General features: G+C 43.3%; 1 protein-coding gene across 2 annotated transcripts in view; it reads left to right on the forward strand.

Annotated features, from left to right (window-relative positions):
• Nucleotides 1-15,676, forward strand: part of LOC126428467 (PHD finger protein 14) — a 187,096-nt gene that overhangs the window by 123,463 nt on the left and 47,957 nt on the right. For both annotated transcript variants that reach the window (XM_050090401.1, XM_050090402.1), the window contains exons 13-14: nt 2,881-3,049; nt 9,312-9,578. In XM_050090401.1, the coding sequence (XP_049946358.1) occupies nt 2,881-3,049; nt 9,312-9,578 (436 nt within the window). The remainder of the gene's footprint in view (nt 1-2,880; nt 3,050-9,311; nt 9,579-15,676) is intronic.

A 15,676-nucleotide genomic window follows, 5' to 3' on the forward strand; every position in this document is an offset into this window, starting at 1 on the left:
AACAGAAGGCACAAGTCTCATTAGGGAAGCGACACCAGTATAGAAGTCGTACGAAACGGGTGGAGGTGAAGAGCAAAAATAGCAAGTGTGTCCGGACCTATCTTATGAGGAAAGAAGGAGAATAAGAAGAGCATTCTGTGAAGAAGTAGAGGAATTGGGAGTGATTCAGAGAATGAAGAATACTGCTGAAAGAGGATAGTACGTAAGAAGCGAAGGCAGTAGTGTTATCATTTCCCATAGACAGCTGGGATAGTCACATAAAGTATAATGTTATATTTATAAACAATAACACCAGAAAGCAGTGATGATGTGCAGATGTGAAACAATGTTTACTTCTTGTTCATAGCAAAAATTTAAAAAAAAAAAAAAAATAGTCTGAAATGTAACACCACTGCGATGTATTTCATCATTTTCTTTTTCATGCAGTTATGTGCCTCAGCCAAGTGAAGTATGAGCTTCACAATGAGGCCACTTCTGTTTTGTGACGCCTTCTGTGTGTGTGTGTGTGTGTGTGTGTGTGTGTGTGTGTGTGTGTGTATGTGTGTGTGTGTGTACTGTATTACTTCCTTTTGTATCGTCTCTTGTGTTGGCTTCTCCTTCACCATTTCTCTCACCGCGTCATTCCTTATTCTGTCCTTTCTAATAAGTACTGTTCCACTTCTTTGAAATTTTGTCTCACAAGCCTGTATCCTGTATACCTGCTTCTTCTTTGTTTCCTACATTTCCAATCCCTACACAAGTACTGGAGTGTAATGTGCTCAGTATAACATTGTTAGCTTTTTGATGGTGCATCCTTGCTTCCTTCACTCTACCTTTCCGTTTCACTAATCTTGTAATCGTTTCTTTAGAATTTCCGCTCTAATACTTGTATCTGTCACTACTCTAACTTTATTCCTCATTCCCTCAGTCACTTTGCACTGGTTTGTATTGAGTTTCAATCTGTACTGTCCCCCGACCTCCTCGTTTACATTTAGTCTTCGTTGTGCCTCACTTTCTACATCTCATCACACTTTCGAATCATCTGCAAACATTTTGCTTTCACTCACTCGTCTCCCAGTTACACTGCTGCTCCTGCCTTTATCTCATCCATAATGGTGTTCTGACTGATCTGTGTCACATTGTCCTATTTTTACACAACTCGCACTTCCTCAACACATTTCCTTTATTCTTCATGTAATGAGCCTCCCTGTTCCACTTTTCTGAAGTGGTTCCCTTAACACACCATTGCTCGTCTTCTTGATACTAAATCCTTTCTGTTATTGTGTGTGTGTGTGTGTTCTTCTCTTGATACTCCCATTACTGTCTTTTGTACTGTCTTTCCCAGGATATTCACAAATACCTCAGCAGTGTGATGCTTCGAAGTAACTTCCCTATAATTTGAGATCTGTAACCGTTCTTAAAAATTGGCACCGCGATTTGCTTTTTCCAATATTCAGATGTCCTTATTTCTTTTGTATCACTCTCATAACCCAATAGAGCCACCTCCACACTTCTTTCATTCAGTCCAGGCACTTTTCCTCCTTTTGTGGACTTTATCGCTCCTCTACGTTTGTCCGGGTCAGATTCCTCTCGACTTCTTCCACACCCCCGGTCCCGTCATTTTTCTCTTCCATATTTCTGTTGTGTTGTTGTTGTGGTCTACAGTCCTGAGACTGGTTTGATGCAGCTCTCCATGCTACCCTATCCTGTGCAAGCTGCTTCATCTCCCAGTACCTCTCTTGGTCTCCCTCTATGATTTTTACCCTCCATGCTGCCCTCCAATACTAAATTGGTGATCCCTTGATGCCTCAGAACATGTCCTACCAACCGAGCCCTTCTTCTAGTCAAGTTCTGCCACAAACTCCTCTTCTCATCAATCCTATTCAATACCTCCTCATTAGTTATGTGATCTACCCATCTAATCTTCAGCATTCTTCTGTAGCACCACATTTCGAAAGCTTCTATTCTCTTCTTGCCCAAACTATTTATCGTCCACGTTTCACTTCCATACATGGCTACACTCCATACAAATGCTTTCAGAAACGACTTCCTGATGCTTAAATCTATACTCGATGTTAACAAATTTCTCTTCTTCAGAAACGCTTTCCTTGCCATTGCCAGTCTACATTTTATATCCTCTCTACTTCGACCATCATCAGTTATTTTGCTCCCCAAATAGCAAAACTTCTTTACTACTTTAAGTGTCTCATTTCTTAATATAATTCCCTCGGAATCACCCGACTTAATTCGACTACATTCCATTATCCTCGTTTTGCTTTTGTTTATATTCACCTTATATCCTCCTTTCAAGACACTATCCATTCCGTTCAACTGCTCTTCCAAATCCTTTGCTGTCTCTGAGAGAATTACAATGTCATCAGCGAACCTCAAAGTTTTTATTTCTTCTCCACGGATTTTAATACCTACTCCAAATTTTTCTTTTGTTTCCTTCATTGCTTGCTCAATATACAGATTGAATAACATCGGGGAGAGGCTACAACCCTGTCTCACTCCCTTCCCAACCACTGCTTCCCTTTCGTGTCCCTCGACTCTTATAACTGCCATCTGGTTTCTGTACAAATTGTAAATAGCCTTTCACTCCCTGTATTAGGGTTAAGGGTTTAGTATTCCATCCAATCCACATCTCCCCGAGTCCCTGTACGTTCTCAGCTTCCTTTCCCCATTTATTTGTGTTCCGGACATTTTCCACTGTGCTTCTCTTCGTAACCTTGACCGCTCCGTAAAGGATCTTCTTACTCCCGTCGGTGCCCTCGTCTGTCGCTTTTGTCCATTCGTCCATTCATTTCTTCCGACAGTGCACAGTTAAACGAGTCACCGGTATCACTTTACGCATTTGCTTCACTCTACCAATTTGTACTGTCAGTCGTGACCTGTTTGCAGGCAGTGCTCAGAGTGTGACAAGGAGTCTTCCGGTTCGGAGGTGGAGTGTGTGGACACGGACGCTCCTCGCAAGCTGCGCCACAAGGACGCGTCGGGAGGCAGCTCCGGCGGCCGCCAGTCGTCCGCAGAGCCCGGCGCCGGCTCTTCTGACCCGCAGGTCACTCCCAAGGTGAGTGGCCGGCCACGAATCGTCTCGACCCGACCGATCTGTCACGTGTTTTCGTGTTCGAGATGTCGGTACCATTTATGCACATTATTTTGGCAATTTCCTCGGCTGTCGTCTGCGGATAGTCGACGTCGACCCCGGGGTATAAATAGCATTGCGGCTGTGACACTGGCAGTACTGCACGGTGCGGTCGGTGTCCCAGCAGCGAGTACACGAAACGGCACGGCGCTGCTCACAGAATCTGAATGAAGCAGATGGCTGTGCCAGTTTTCAAACTATTGTACATAACGTGCAATCGACAACTGGACTGAATATCTGAAAACACACTAATGATTAGAATGAGATTTTCACTCTGCAGCGGAGTGTGCGCTGATATGAAACTTCCTGGCAGATTAAAACTGTGTGCGGATCGAGACTCGAACTCGGGACCTTTGCCTTTCGCGGGCAAGTGCTCTACCAACTCCCGCCCCGTCCTCACAGCTTTACTTCTGCCAGTACCTCACCTCCTACCTTCCAAACTTTACAGAAGCTCTCCTGCGAAACTTGCAGAACTAGTACTCCTGCAGGACAGCTTCTGTAAAGTTTGGAAGGTAGGAGGTGAGGTACTGGCAGAAGTAAAGCTGTGAGGACGGGGCGGGAGTTGGTAGAGCACTTGCCCGCGAAAGGCAAAGGTCCCGAGTTCGAATCTCGGTCCAGCACACAGTTTTAATCTGCCAGGAAGTTTCCACTACTGATTACTTTGACTGTTTGTTGCAGAAATGTGTTAATGGAATGTAAAAATATCAGGCGTTGCTGGCATGTGTGCATATGTACTCATACGTTAAGAGGCACACGGAAATGAATGAATATTTTCTAGCTTTTGGAAAAATCCTTTAACAAGCTTGAGGAACACACACACACACACACACACACACACTTGTCTAGCAACTATTGCAGGATGTATATACAGCTAATTTGGTTGCATAAAAGTTTTGTAAATTGATCATGGTTTCCATTGCTCTAGGGCAGTCTTTATCAAAAAAAAAGTTGCATGGAATACATGTAATCTCACTGTGGTTAATAACGTCTGAGCAAAAGTGCTCATATCAACCAGAAATGTCACAGGAATAAAAATTAAAATGTAAAAGTATAACACGATTATCAAATAGATAAAATACTACACGGAATATAATGACAGCCACGAGGTCACTTAGAGCCGAGAGTGGCATAAAACAGCTGCTGGCATCCGACTCTGGCAACACTTCTGCTGTTTGGTGGACAGTTTCCTTTACTCTTAGATTATTTACATTCTTCCAGAACTTTCCTTACCATATTTGTTATTAGTGTGATATTTAACAAATTCTACAGGATCAGTGTTGTAAGACTTATTTGATACGTCACGATCATTATTAAGTGTTTGCCTACTAACACAAAACAGACGAATGTGAATCGAACGTGTCACTTTAAATGAAAAAATATAAATCCTAGTTTCAAAGTCCCAGCATTTAAAACCTTTACCTCACATGTATGTGCCTGTGTTTGTAGACCATAGACAAAATCAAAAAATAAAATTTTGAAGTGTGTCAGCTGACACTGTCGAACTCTTTTATAACGTAGTCACGATCAGTGTTACAAGAAGTATCAACTCTACCCGTTAAATTGTTGTGCTTAATTGTGTCATTATAATACGAATAACATACTGTGGGGCTGTTATTCAACATTTGTACAACTTGGCGGAAGTGGCCCAGTAACGGCACGTCACATTTAATTTCTGTGCGAGAACTGACTGGAGCACTGTTAGTGTTCTGAACGTGCCCCGGGCGTATCGATATATCGAGATGCGCTGGCAGAGACGTCTGTTACACAGTCGGCGAGTGTTTCGGGACAGAACTCGTTTGTAAAAGGGACCAGATCGCGTGCAGATAATCGGACTGAATATTTTGTGATGTGCACAGTATCGTACACAATTGTAATATGCATTATGTGTTGACCACACTTACAACATCTTTCACAGAAACTTATCGCAGAAGGCAGTGATCGCACACAGCTCATGCCAATCCGTACGAGCACTGTCGTGCACAAAGATTAGCTACATCTCTGCAGCACGTCTAATGAAAATATTCAGCTAAAGTACCTGCACCCGACTAGGTGATTTTTACGAACGAGCTCTGCCCTGCAATTGAAATGCACGACTGTTCGATAGTAGCTATATATGATTTTTGTTATAATGACAAGATTCAGAGTGCTCCAGTGTAACGTCAGGTAGTTGGTAACACATCGTAACATCGGTCATAACAGCGTAATGAAGAAGTTAGACAATGTGGGCTGGAACATTGTTTTTTGACCACATGTGTAGTCTAAAAACAGTATGCATTATGTACACTTACACACGAGTAACATATCTTTAACGTTATTGTCAATTAATTACCTGAGACTTTCTATCTACAGTTTATATCTTTTTATTTAAAGGCATGTTTGTCTGTTTTGTATTAATAGTAATATTCTGGATAATGACAGTGACATTGAAACTGGTCAGTGTAATATATAAAAATGAATATTTGTTTGTTCATTTTATATTCCTCCTTGTGTCTATCCTCTAATTACGATGAAATTTCAGTTGTTTTCTGTGCGTACAATTGCAGAAGTTTGTGTGTAGATGAGTACAACCTATCACCTGTAGGGTTGGAGGTGACGTAGAAGCTTAACACAATTTCAGTCAAATTTGGTATTTATGTGGTTCGTTATTTGTTTGTAGTGTAAATCGATAGATTAAAAAGTCTATTCACCTAGCAGCAGCAGCAGCAGCAGGACAAAACATGTATAGAGGTTAAGTAAATGTGTGTGCTTTTGGAGTCAGTGACTCCTTCCTCTCGCAGAAGGGTCGAAGGGGAAGGAAGGAGGGTGAAGAAAGAGGACTGGAGAGGTCTAGGAAAAGGGGTAGATTTTGGAAAAGTCAGCCAGAACCACAGGTCGGGAGAGATGTACCGTACGGGATGAGAAGGAAAGACTGATTGTTGGGAACTGCAACGGATGAGATTTGAAAACCAGAGAGCACATGAGACAGAGATTAGTGCCAAACATCTCCACCTGTTAATTAGAGAGGAAAGCTAAGTGCACTGTACATGATAAAAGTGGGAGGAGGCGACGGGAAAAGACGGACAGATCAGAAAATGAAAGATATAGAAAACTAAAAGGGAGTGAAGAAATGGATAGTTACTGTGAAGAAGGGTCGACAAAAGTGTCCGATCCCACGCATCGGCTTTGACCCGTAACGTAAGGGTGTTGTGTGTGACGTCATGACGGCGCGAAGTTTGGTTTGTGAGTGTGGCGTGTTTGTAGATGTCATCATGTTGTGGTTTGTTGTGCTCTCTGGTGGTAAGTTCAGGGTTTTCGTTTGTGTGGTGTAATGGGTTCAGTTTGCTTTTGCTCATTATCCAGAATTGTTCGAGTGTCGGCTGTGTTTGTAGTGGAATTTGTTTCAGTGAGTTAACGATTTTGTGTGAAGGTTAATTTAGTGTTGTTCCCTGTAAATCGTGTGGTAATTTTAGTAAAATTAATCGGCTGTTGTTTTTGTTCAGGAATGGATATGATGGATAAAATTAACAGTGAGCAGGTCAAGGGAAGTGTTCGATCCCAATGTGTGGTTGTGTTTGTTGGTATTGGTATCAGGAGATGTTTTTGAGCTATATAGGCCAAGGGAAGTGTTTCCTAATTTATGGGATCGGGAGCTGCTGTTGAGATATATAGGTCAATGGAAGTGTCCGATTCCAGATGATATTGTGTTTAGTGGTATTTGGGGAGTTTTGTGATGTCGGTTTTTTTCATCGTTTTGTGTGGTTTTGTATGAGGGTGGGTGTCTAAATTTGTTTATATTTAATTTGCCACCATCCAAAAGCACCTCATTTCACGCGCTTGTCCCGTTAGTGTCATTAGGCTTTTTGTGGAAAGTGTGTGTGTTTGTTTTTCGATGTATTTTCGTCCTCATAATTTGTACGTAACAACTTTATATGCGCCATATTGGAATCATGGTTTATGGTCGTTTCCGCCATATTTGTGACGTCATGGGTCAAAGCAGACGGGTGGGATAGGACACTTCCGTATTTCCGCGAAGAATTGTCGAGACCGGAGGAATTGACGTAAATTGAGGCCAGGTGGGTCGGAGAACCGAAGATGTGCTGTAATGCCAGCTCCCACCTGTGGGGTTCAGAGAAACTGGTGTGCGGGATAAAAATCCGTATGGCACGTGCAGCGTTATTGGCTGGCTACATCACATCTCCTAGTGTTATGAATATCTCTGTCATCGGCCGGCGACATAATGTGGCGTGAGCTACGATTGGCAATCTCAATTTCAGTGCTGTATTTGGTGGAATTCATGTTTATACTTTGTAATACGAAATGTGCAGTGTAAATGTTGCCACCAGTCAAAGATATTTCATTGTTTTTTGCTGGGTTTTGTTTCCTAAAGTGCTGAGAAGTTCTATGCCAGTGTATAAATCCACCACCATTTGAGAGATCGACAAGTTTTGCAACTCCGAGGGAGTCACTTAATATGGATACAGTGTCATTGCACCAGGAATATAGTGTACTTTCATCTGGGAAAAAGAATATTTTCACTTGAGTAAAAGCGTGATTTAACCGGGAAATCCGGGAATTTTTGTTCGCGACCACGTATAGACAATGCAACGGCACCATTAGTGAAAGATCGTATAGTGCTACTGATCCTGTATGACAAATGGTCTGTGCATATTAGGAACATTAGAGGCCTACTACACATGCATGAGAAACAGCTGATGCTGCTACTTTCTTTTCTGTGGAAGAATTGCCATCCACTATAACGTGCTGAGTTCTGTCTGTTAAATATTCATTGAGCCGATCAGATACCTTTGTACATCGGGAGTACTGAATTTACATTTACTATTTCGAGTACAAATAAAGCGAGCTTTGTTTCGTATGAGTGGTTTTTTCACTAATCAGTAACAGTCGTATGAGAGAAACTTGTTTTTCACCAGCAATGTCACAGTATCCTGCAACAGGTAGGCATTGCTGATTCTGTGCATCTGTTCTTTTACCCTTTATGTGAAGAGCAATAATCTGTGCCTTTTTCCAGTCGCGCAGGACATTCGCTGCCCATGTATCGTAACTTATTGTGTAATAGTATTATAAGAAGAAAAGTTGCTACAAGTCACATGGCGGATATGCTGAGTCACTGATAGGCATAACAAAAAGACTCTCACAATTAAAGCTTTCAGCCACGGGCCTTCATCAACAACACACACACACACACACACACACACACACACACGGCTGCAGTCTCAGGCAACTGAAACCACACTGTTGTTACCTGAGACTGCAGTTGTGTGTGGTGTGTGAGTTGCTTTTGTTTGATTTGTAACTTATTGTGTATAATCCTGGCTGGAAAACTTTGTAGTGGTTAATAAAAAAGAAAAAGAAAAAGAGAAGAAAATAAAAGAAAAGGTTGAAAATGGTGGGAAGGAATGGTGAATAAAAGGGTGTTTTAAAATCGTAAATGACCGTGAAACAAGGAAGGAATGAAATGCAAATATGACTTCGTATTACAGAAAAGTTATCGGACTTCGTGATTCGGAAAGCCTATTGCTGGGGTGGTCCTTGTGGCGTTTCTGAGCGAAAGTCAAACCAATTTCCACTACAAAAATTATTTGAAAAAAGACAGAGAATAACAAATGTAACTAACAGGGGGAAATGGTGTAGATAAGAGTTCATCCTTCACCAGGTTAACATGTCTTCTTTCTTGCGGCGTCCAGGTCTTCAAAAATCTCCTACTTCACTTCTGCGTGAAAAGTCTGCTCCGAAATCTTGCAATAAGTTTCATTGTCCAGGAATTTCTAATGTATACAAAACCGTCTAGTTATTAAATGCAATTTATTTTAGTTGCTTCTCTCCATCCTCCGAATTTCATAACAACTTCCACAATGTCTACACATTAATAAGTTCTTTCATCTTAATCAGATCACGTCTGCATTAAGCGTCCGCTCTCAAGAGACAAAAGAAACGAATAGAAAAAAAAGAGTTACAATTTTAGTATTTTCTCTGCCGTCGAGCGCTCATACCGCTGCGACGGTATAATTTATGTCTGAGGAAACGAGTGTAGCGCGGCGAAATTCAAAGTCCCGCTACAACTTGTATGTTCACTTGTCAAAATTTTGTTAAAAGATAACCCTGTTCTTTGTACACTGTTCCATGGCTGTCCTGTCAGAGTGGCATCTCTGTGAAAGCGGGTTGCCGTAACTTTCGCCTGCACACCCAGGTGACGATCAAGCCGCTGGATCCCCAGCTGTACGAGGCGGCCGAGGTGGCGGCGGCAGACGGGGAGGGGGCAGACGGCGGCAGCACCGCGGTGCCGACGGGACGGACGGGGAAGAAACGCCGCCGCGAGAAGCACCACCGCTACTCGCCCGACGGGGAGCCGCGCGAGCACAAGCGGAAACGCAAGCGCAAGAGCTTCGAGATGGACAACCCGGACCAGCCGTCGCCGCCGCTCGCCCAGGGGGAGGCGCCCCGCATCAAAATAAAGGTGTGTTTTGTCCCCACTCTTCATGTGAAATACTGACTGTCCCTTTCTTCATCTATCGTGTATTGGTTGTAGCTTTCTTATTTCTGCAGTTTTCGTCTTCCACCTCGAGCAACTCTCACCTGTGAACACGCTTTTGCGCCAGTCTTTCCTCGTGCCCTGCAACAGTACCTGTCGTACTTTTCTTTCATGCTACGTGAGTCCCTAAGTCTGTAAAATACAGGGAGAGAAAGGCTATTTACAATTTGTACAGAAACCAGATAGCAGTTATAAGAGTCGAGGGACATGAAAGGGAAGCAGTGGTTTGGAAGGGAGTGAGACAGGGTTGTAGCCTCTCCCCTATGTCATTCAATCTTTATGTTGAGCAAGCAGTGAAGGAAACAAAAGAAAAATTCGGAGTAGGTATTAAAATCCACGGAGAAGAAATAAAAACTTTGAGGTTCGCCGATGACATTGTAATTCTGTCAGAGACAGCAAAGGATTTGGAAGAGCAGTTGAAAGGAGGATATAAGATGAACATCAACAAAAGCAAAATGATGATAATGGAGTGTAGTCAAATTAAGTTGGGTGATGCAGAGGGAATTAGATTAGGAAATGAGACACTTAAAGTAGTAAAGGAGTTTTGCTATTTGGTGAGCAAAAAAACTGATGATTGTCGAAGTAGAGAGGATATAAAATGTAGTGTGGCAATGGCAAGGAAAGTGTTTCTGAAGAAGAGAAATTTGTTAACATGGAGTATAGATTTAAGCGTCAGGAAGTCGTTTCTGAAAGCATTTGTATGGAGTGTAGCCATGTATGGAAGTGAAACGTGGACGATAAATAGTTTGGACAAGAAGAGAAAGAAGCTTTCGAAATGCGGTGCTTCAGAAGAATGCTGAACTAATGAGGAGGTATTGAATAGAATTGGGGAGAAGAGGCATTTGTGGCACAACTTGACTAGAAGAAGGGATCGGTTGGTAGGACATGTTCTGAGGCATCAATGGATCACCAATTTAGTATTGGAGGGCAGCGTGGAGGGTAAAAATCGTAGAGGGAGACCAAGAGATGAATACACTAAGCAGATTCAGAAGGATGTAGGTTGCAGTAGGTACTGGGAGATGAAGAAGCTTGCACAGGATAGAGTAGCATGGAGAGCTGCATCAAACCAGTCTCAGGACTGAGGACCACAACAACAACAATCGATATTACTTCCTTAGGTGTACCTGCGTTTCTTTCAAGAAGTTGCTTCTCCTGTCTCTGGTTAAATTCAATAAATAGTTGATTAACGTGAGTATTCAAAGAACTAGTGAGTTCACTCTTTAAATCTAACTTCAGATTTTCTGTCTTATTATTAAGAGAGTCAAATTCAGTCTTTAACAAAACTATATTTGCTGCTTGACTGTTCAAGGTTTCTCTCTGGGCATTTAAACTACAATGTACTAAACCTATTACTTTTCTTAGAGCTTCATTCTGAGCATTTGAATCTGTTCTTTGATCATCTGATTTAGCACCTTGGTCATCTAATCTAGCATTAAGTTCTTGTCTTAAAGTGGTTGAAATTGCAATCTGTGCATCTAATTTTTCACTCAAAGTCGCAATTTGTACATTTGCAGCTGCTCTTTGTGTTTCTAATTTTTCACTTAAAGTGGCACTTATTAACTTTACTAACTCCGTCCAGTCTGGCACTCCCCTCTCGACATCCCCAGCCGTGGCTGGCTCTGAAGTTGTTCCACGTTGTTGTTCCTGATCCATAGTTTTATTGATCTTAGACCTAGTAATCATTTAAAGCAAATTCACCACAGAGTGCAATACCTATAATAACAGTTTATCGTGCAATCGTCCCCTCAACTTTACCAAAAAATTATTGTTTTACGCTCACCCGGCGTAGAGTTCTAGCTGTATCGGTGAGCAGATTTGTAATCGGTGCCGGTGGTCAGCGCCGGTGCCGGTGGCGTCAAACGTCGGTTTCAGCGTTGTCGACGGCGAGCAGACGCGGAGTTAGCACCGGTGAGCAGCAGCTGGTGCAGTCGGTGTCGGTGGCTGGTTAATGTATCGGCATTGGCGCGATGTACGTGTGTGGAGACTGCTTACTCTCCGCACTCGATCTTCTTATTTGAAATGTTGAGGTCTTCTGTCCAGTTTTCTCCGCTATTGCTTTCTCACATCTTTTACAGCATTGCTTACAGAACTTTCTTCCATTTGTTCATTGGACTCGGTACGATTTCTGGAAGCAGTTCTCGTATCTTGTTAGGCCTGGTTGCTATGGCAATGCCTAATATCTTCTTTCCTTTTCAGTTTTCAAATCCCCATTTTCTTCGTGTCCTGTCACTTAGGTCACCACGTTCTAACAGTTTTGAGGCAACAGGAGACAGCGTGGTACCGGGGTGCGAGACAGTTGGCTCACGTATTGTGTGCAGCCGATCTTCTTCTCGGGTCAGACGGCTGCGTCAGTGTTCACAAATTCTTCTTCTCCGAAGACTGTAGCTGGTTAAATGAATTTCAAAATAGACTCTTCTACTCTTGAAATGAGTCTGTCCTCTCAGGATACTTTTGTTCAACTCTGTTGTATTTTCATCTCCTCAGTAAAACAACTTCACAAGAGGGTCCAACTCTCACGAGTCAGCCCTGTCTTGGACCGTTAGATACTAACAGATACAATTACAATATGTGTGGTTTAATAACCACTATAAAACCAGTTCCTGCTTCTCATAAGTCCAGCACCAGAAAATCCAATTTAAATGTCTTTAGTCAATACGTAATTCATTTGTTCACAACAATACAGTTGTTACACCATCAAAGAATAGAGCGTCCTTGCTCCTCGTACTGGACATATAGCTTCTATGGCGCGTGCTGCAAACACTTGTCTGCGTCGATTGACCGTGACTATTGCACTTTTTTCCCGATACACATCCGTCCCGCACACACAAAAACTGGCAGCGCGGTAGACAATCTCCACTCTCTCACCCTATTACTTAAAATATCGGGTGTTTGAGGTGGTGGAAAGTTGAGTGTCTCTAGAACTTACACTGAAATTCTGAAGGCACTACACTATTAACGGCTGTCAGTCTCGACACTAATATTTTCGTAATTGTCATCTTCAGCGGGAACGAAATACTGTAACCTCGGGATTTGTGCTGCACGTAACCTGTGGAGTACCTTAAAAATCTTTAAAGTGTACGGGAAGATTTACTCTTGCCGAATTCTGTACCCTCTCACTCGAAGTAGAATTCTGCTGCCGACTCGGCCTACACGTTACTCTCGCTCGTCCTCGCTACTTTCCTGCTCCTCGCCCCCTGCTCCCTGCTCCCTGGGTCGTGTTCCCGTGAAAAAAAGACACGGGTACGAGGCCTGTAGCACAAATCTGTCTGCTTCTCGTATTCTGGCCGTGCCAGTGACATTTCTTACTCCTTCACTGGTGGAGCCACTTGTGAAAGCAGCTGCAATGTACACTAACCTTGCCGGGACTGCCACACAGCTTCCCACTCGAGTGACTGCCTAACTTCAGGCTGTGGCCAGGAGGAGGCCGGATCACATGGAGACAGAGCACACCTCTCGATATAAGGTGGTCGACTGTGTGACCCTCCTCATCCAGATTCTCGCCCTGTGCCCGAATGCGAACTTATTTGAATTGTACCAATGGTAACTGATCCCTACAGTCTCTGCTGTCCCTCTCCTTCTCCCATTCCTGCCTGCCTCTTACCCCACGCCACCTACTCATTCCATCTGTTATTTTCTCTTTCCATCTCCTCTCTCTCAGTAGTTGCCTTCCGTACCCCTGTCCCTTATTCTCAGTCATCACTGTCACCCCTGTACTGTCTTTTCTTCTTTCCGTCCTCTCCCCCACCCCTCGCCGCTGCAAAAAATCGTAAGTAAATTCCCCATGCATACCACAGCCTATTCACAAGTTTTCCGGGTTGGTACTACCATTGATAAAGCGAGCTATTGGTCCCAAACTGTTGTTTGGGTCAGTTCACAAGTAATCTCAATAGTAGCATATAGCTAACTTCCAGTAGCATTATTGCACCGTATTTGTCTGTACCCCTTTACGAGGAGGAAGCTAATGTCAGAGAAGTGAGCTCAAGATATGTACTAAAATTTGAATGAGGATAAGAAGTGGTGTAGCTGTGACATATCGGATTCCTATCCGTGTCAGCTCACATCGGGGATCTCCACTGGGGACCTACGTCTTCGATCTCGTTACGAGCGTCCTGTCGGAAGGATTCGGGATCGGACATCTCGCTGCGTGCGGTAGCGGACAAAATTGTTTTGTGTAGCACTGGCAGATTGGTGCGGAGTGCAAACTGGAAGACTGGAGGGGAGCACTGGCAGGACAGAGGCCTTGATCAGAAGGAGAAAAAAGAGGAAACGAGGAAAGTGACATGGGCACTATGGACGGGCAGAGCCTAAAGGGGGTAGACCGCTTCAAACATGTTGGATCAACTGTGGCAAGTAATGGAAATCTGGATTCTGAGCTAGATCACAGAGTGCTAGGGAGGTGGAGGAATTGGTAAAGGAAGTCTGGAATCGTCTGTGACAAAAATAAGAATGTCAGAGTCAAGGGAAGGCATATAAGGCCAGCATTATTGCATGTAGGAAACACGCAGGCAACAACCAAAAGGTGGATGTACTCGAGATGAAGATGTTGAGATGGATGTGTGGAGTCTCGATTCCAAATGAGGAAATCTGCGGAACTCTAAAAGTGTCCGAGAAAATGCAGGAGATAAGACTCCAACGGTCCAGACGTATCCCGAGAGGAGATCGTATTTTTGTCCTGAGGAGAATGACGGAGATGGCTGTGGAAGGCTCCGGGCAAACAGGAACACTCGAAAAGAGAACGGCGAGCTGCATTTGAGAGGATCGGAGGGAAAAGAACTGACGGATGACACGTGGGACTGAGAAGATTGGGAGAAAGTTACCAGAAGTGTCCACTTTGTGTTAAGTGTGAATAGATGCAGAAGAAGAAAAAAGTTATTTGTATCTCTGTTGTGAAGGATTTTTTCTCCCCACCACGTTACCAGCTCTTTATTTCACTGTTCTGGTTTGCTACTTTTACGTCTGCTTGTGGCTTGCACCACCCCTTCTCAGGTCTTCCTCCTAGCACTGTTGTCACGAGTCCAGTTAAAGTGCAAGTGGCGCACATCTCGCTAGCACTCTGCCAATATTCTACTGTTTCTCTCTGCAATTATGTCCGAGCTTCCTTTTTCTTCCCACATATACAGTTCTGCCGAACTCTATTTGAGTTTTCTGAAATAATTTTTCCTCCTCATTTTATAAATTTGAACAGCTCGGCGACACTGTAAACTCGTTTCTGCTCTCGTTGTGTCTAAAGTTATGCTCTGAGCACACTACCGCTTCGGAGCACTCGATCCACAGTTCCCGTTCTGTCCTGTCCCCGCTGTTCTGACCGCCACTTCCTGCTTATTCCGCTCTTCTCACTAATCCAGACAGCTCTTCACGCACTCTCAACCACCAACTCTAGCATCTTGGACCTGAATGCCCCCCCCCCCCCCCCCCCCCCCCCCCCCCCGCCCCTCCCCCTCCTCCTACTGACAAAGGCTGTGGCCGAGAGCTACATGCTTTTAATTGTCCCTGTCTGCAACCTGAAGTGTCTTCTTTATGGTAAGTAGCAATCTATCTTTTGGTACATTGTTGATATCTCTACCTGGAGTTGCTCAATTATTTGAAACCGAAACATTCAAAATGTGTGGAAATTAAAATACAAAATAACAATAAACTTACGGCAAAAGTAGACATGATCAAATACCTAGGACTAAATGTAGAAAAGAACTTAAGCTTCCTATTATCAAACAAATTAAGCAGAATACTAGCAAATTCTACTGACTTAAGTCAACAAAATTGTGCGTGCCAATCGAAGACTGATTGTCCGAGAGATTGCAGAAGAACGTAATATTTCAGTAGGATCTTGTCATGAAATGCTGACACAGCATCCTAAAACGCATCATGTTGCCGCCAAGTTCGTCCCACGGCTCGTGAGTCAGTATCAGAAAAACCTGTATCTCGTAATCTGCAAAGAGCTTTTGGATTGTGCAAATGAGAAAGAAATGCTCCTTAGGGGAATTGTAACTGGTGATGAGATGTGGGTCTACGGTTATGATGATGAT

The sequence above is a fragment of the Schistocerca serialis genome, chromosome 12 (assembly GCF_023864345.2).
Source record: "Schistocerca serialis cubense isolate TAMUIC-IGC-003099 chromosome 12, iqSchSeri2.2, whole genome shotgun sequence".
NCBI classification, from domain to species: domain Eukaryota; kingdom Metazoa; phylum Arthropoda; class Insecta; order Orthoptera; family Acrididae; genus Schistocerca; species Schistocerca serialis.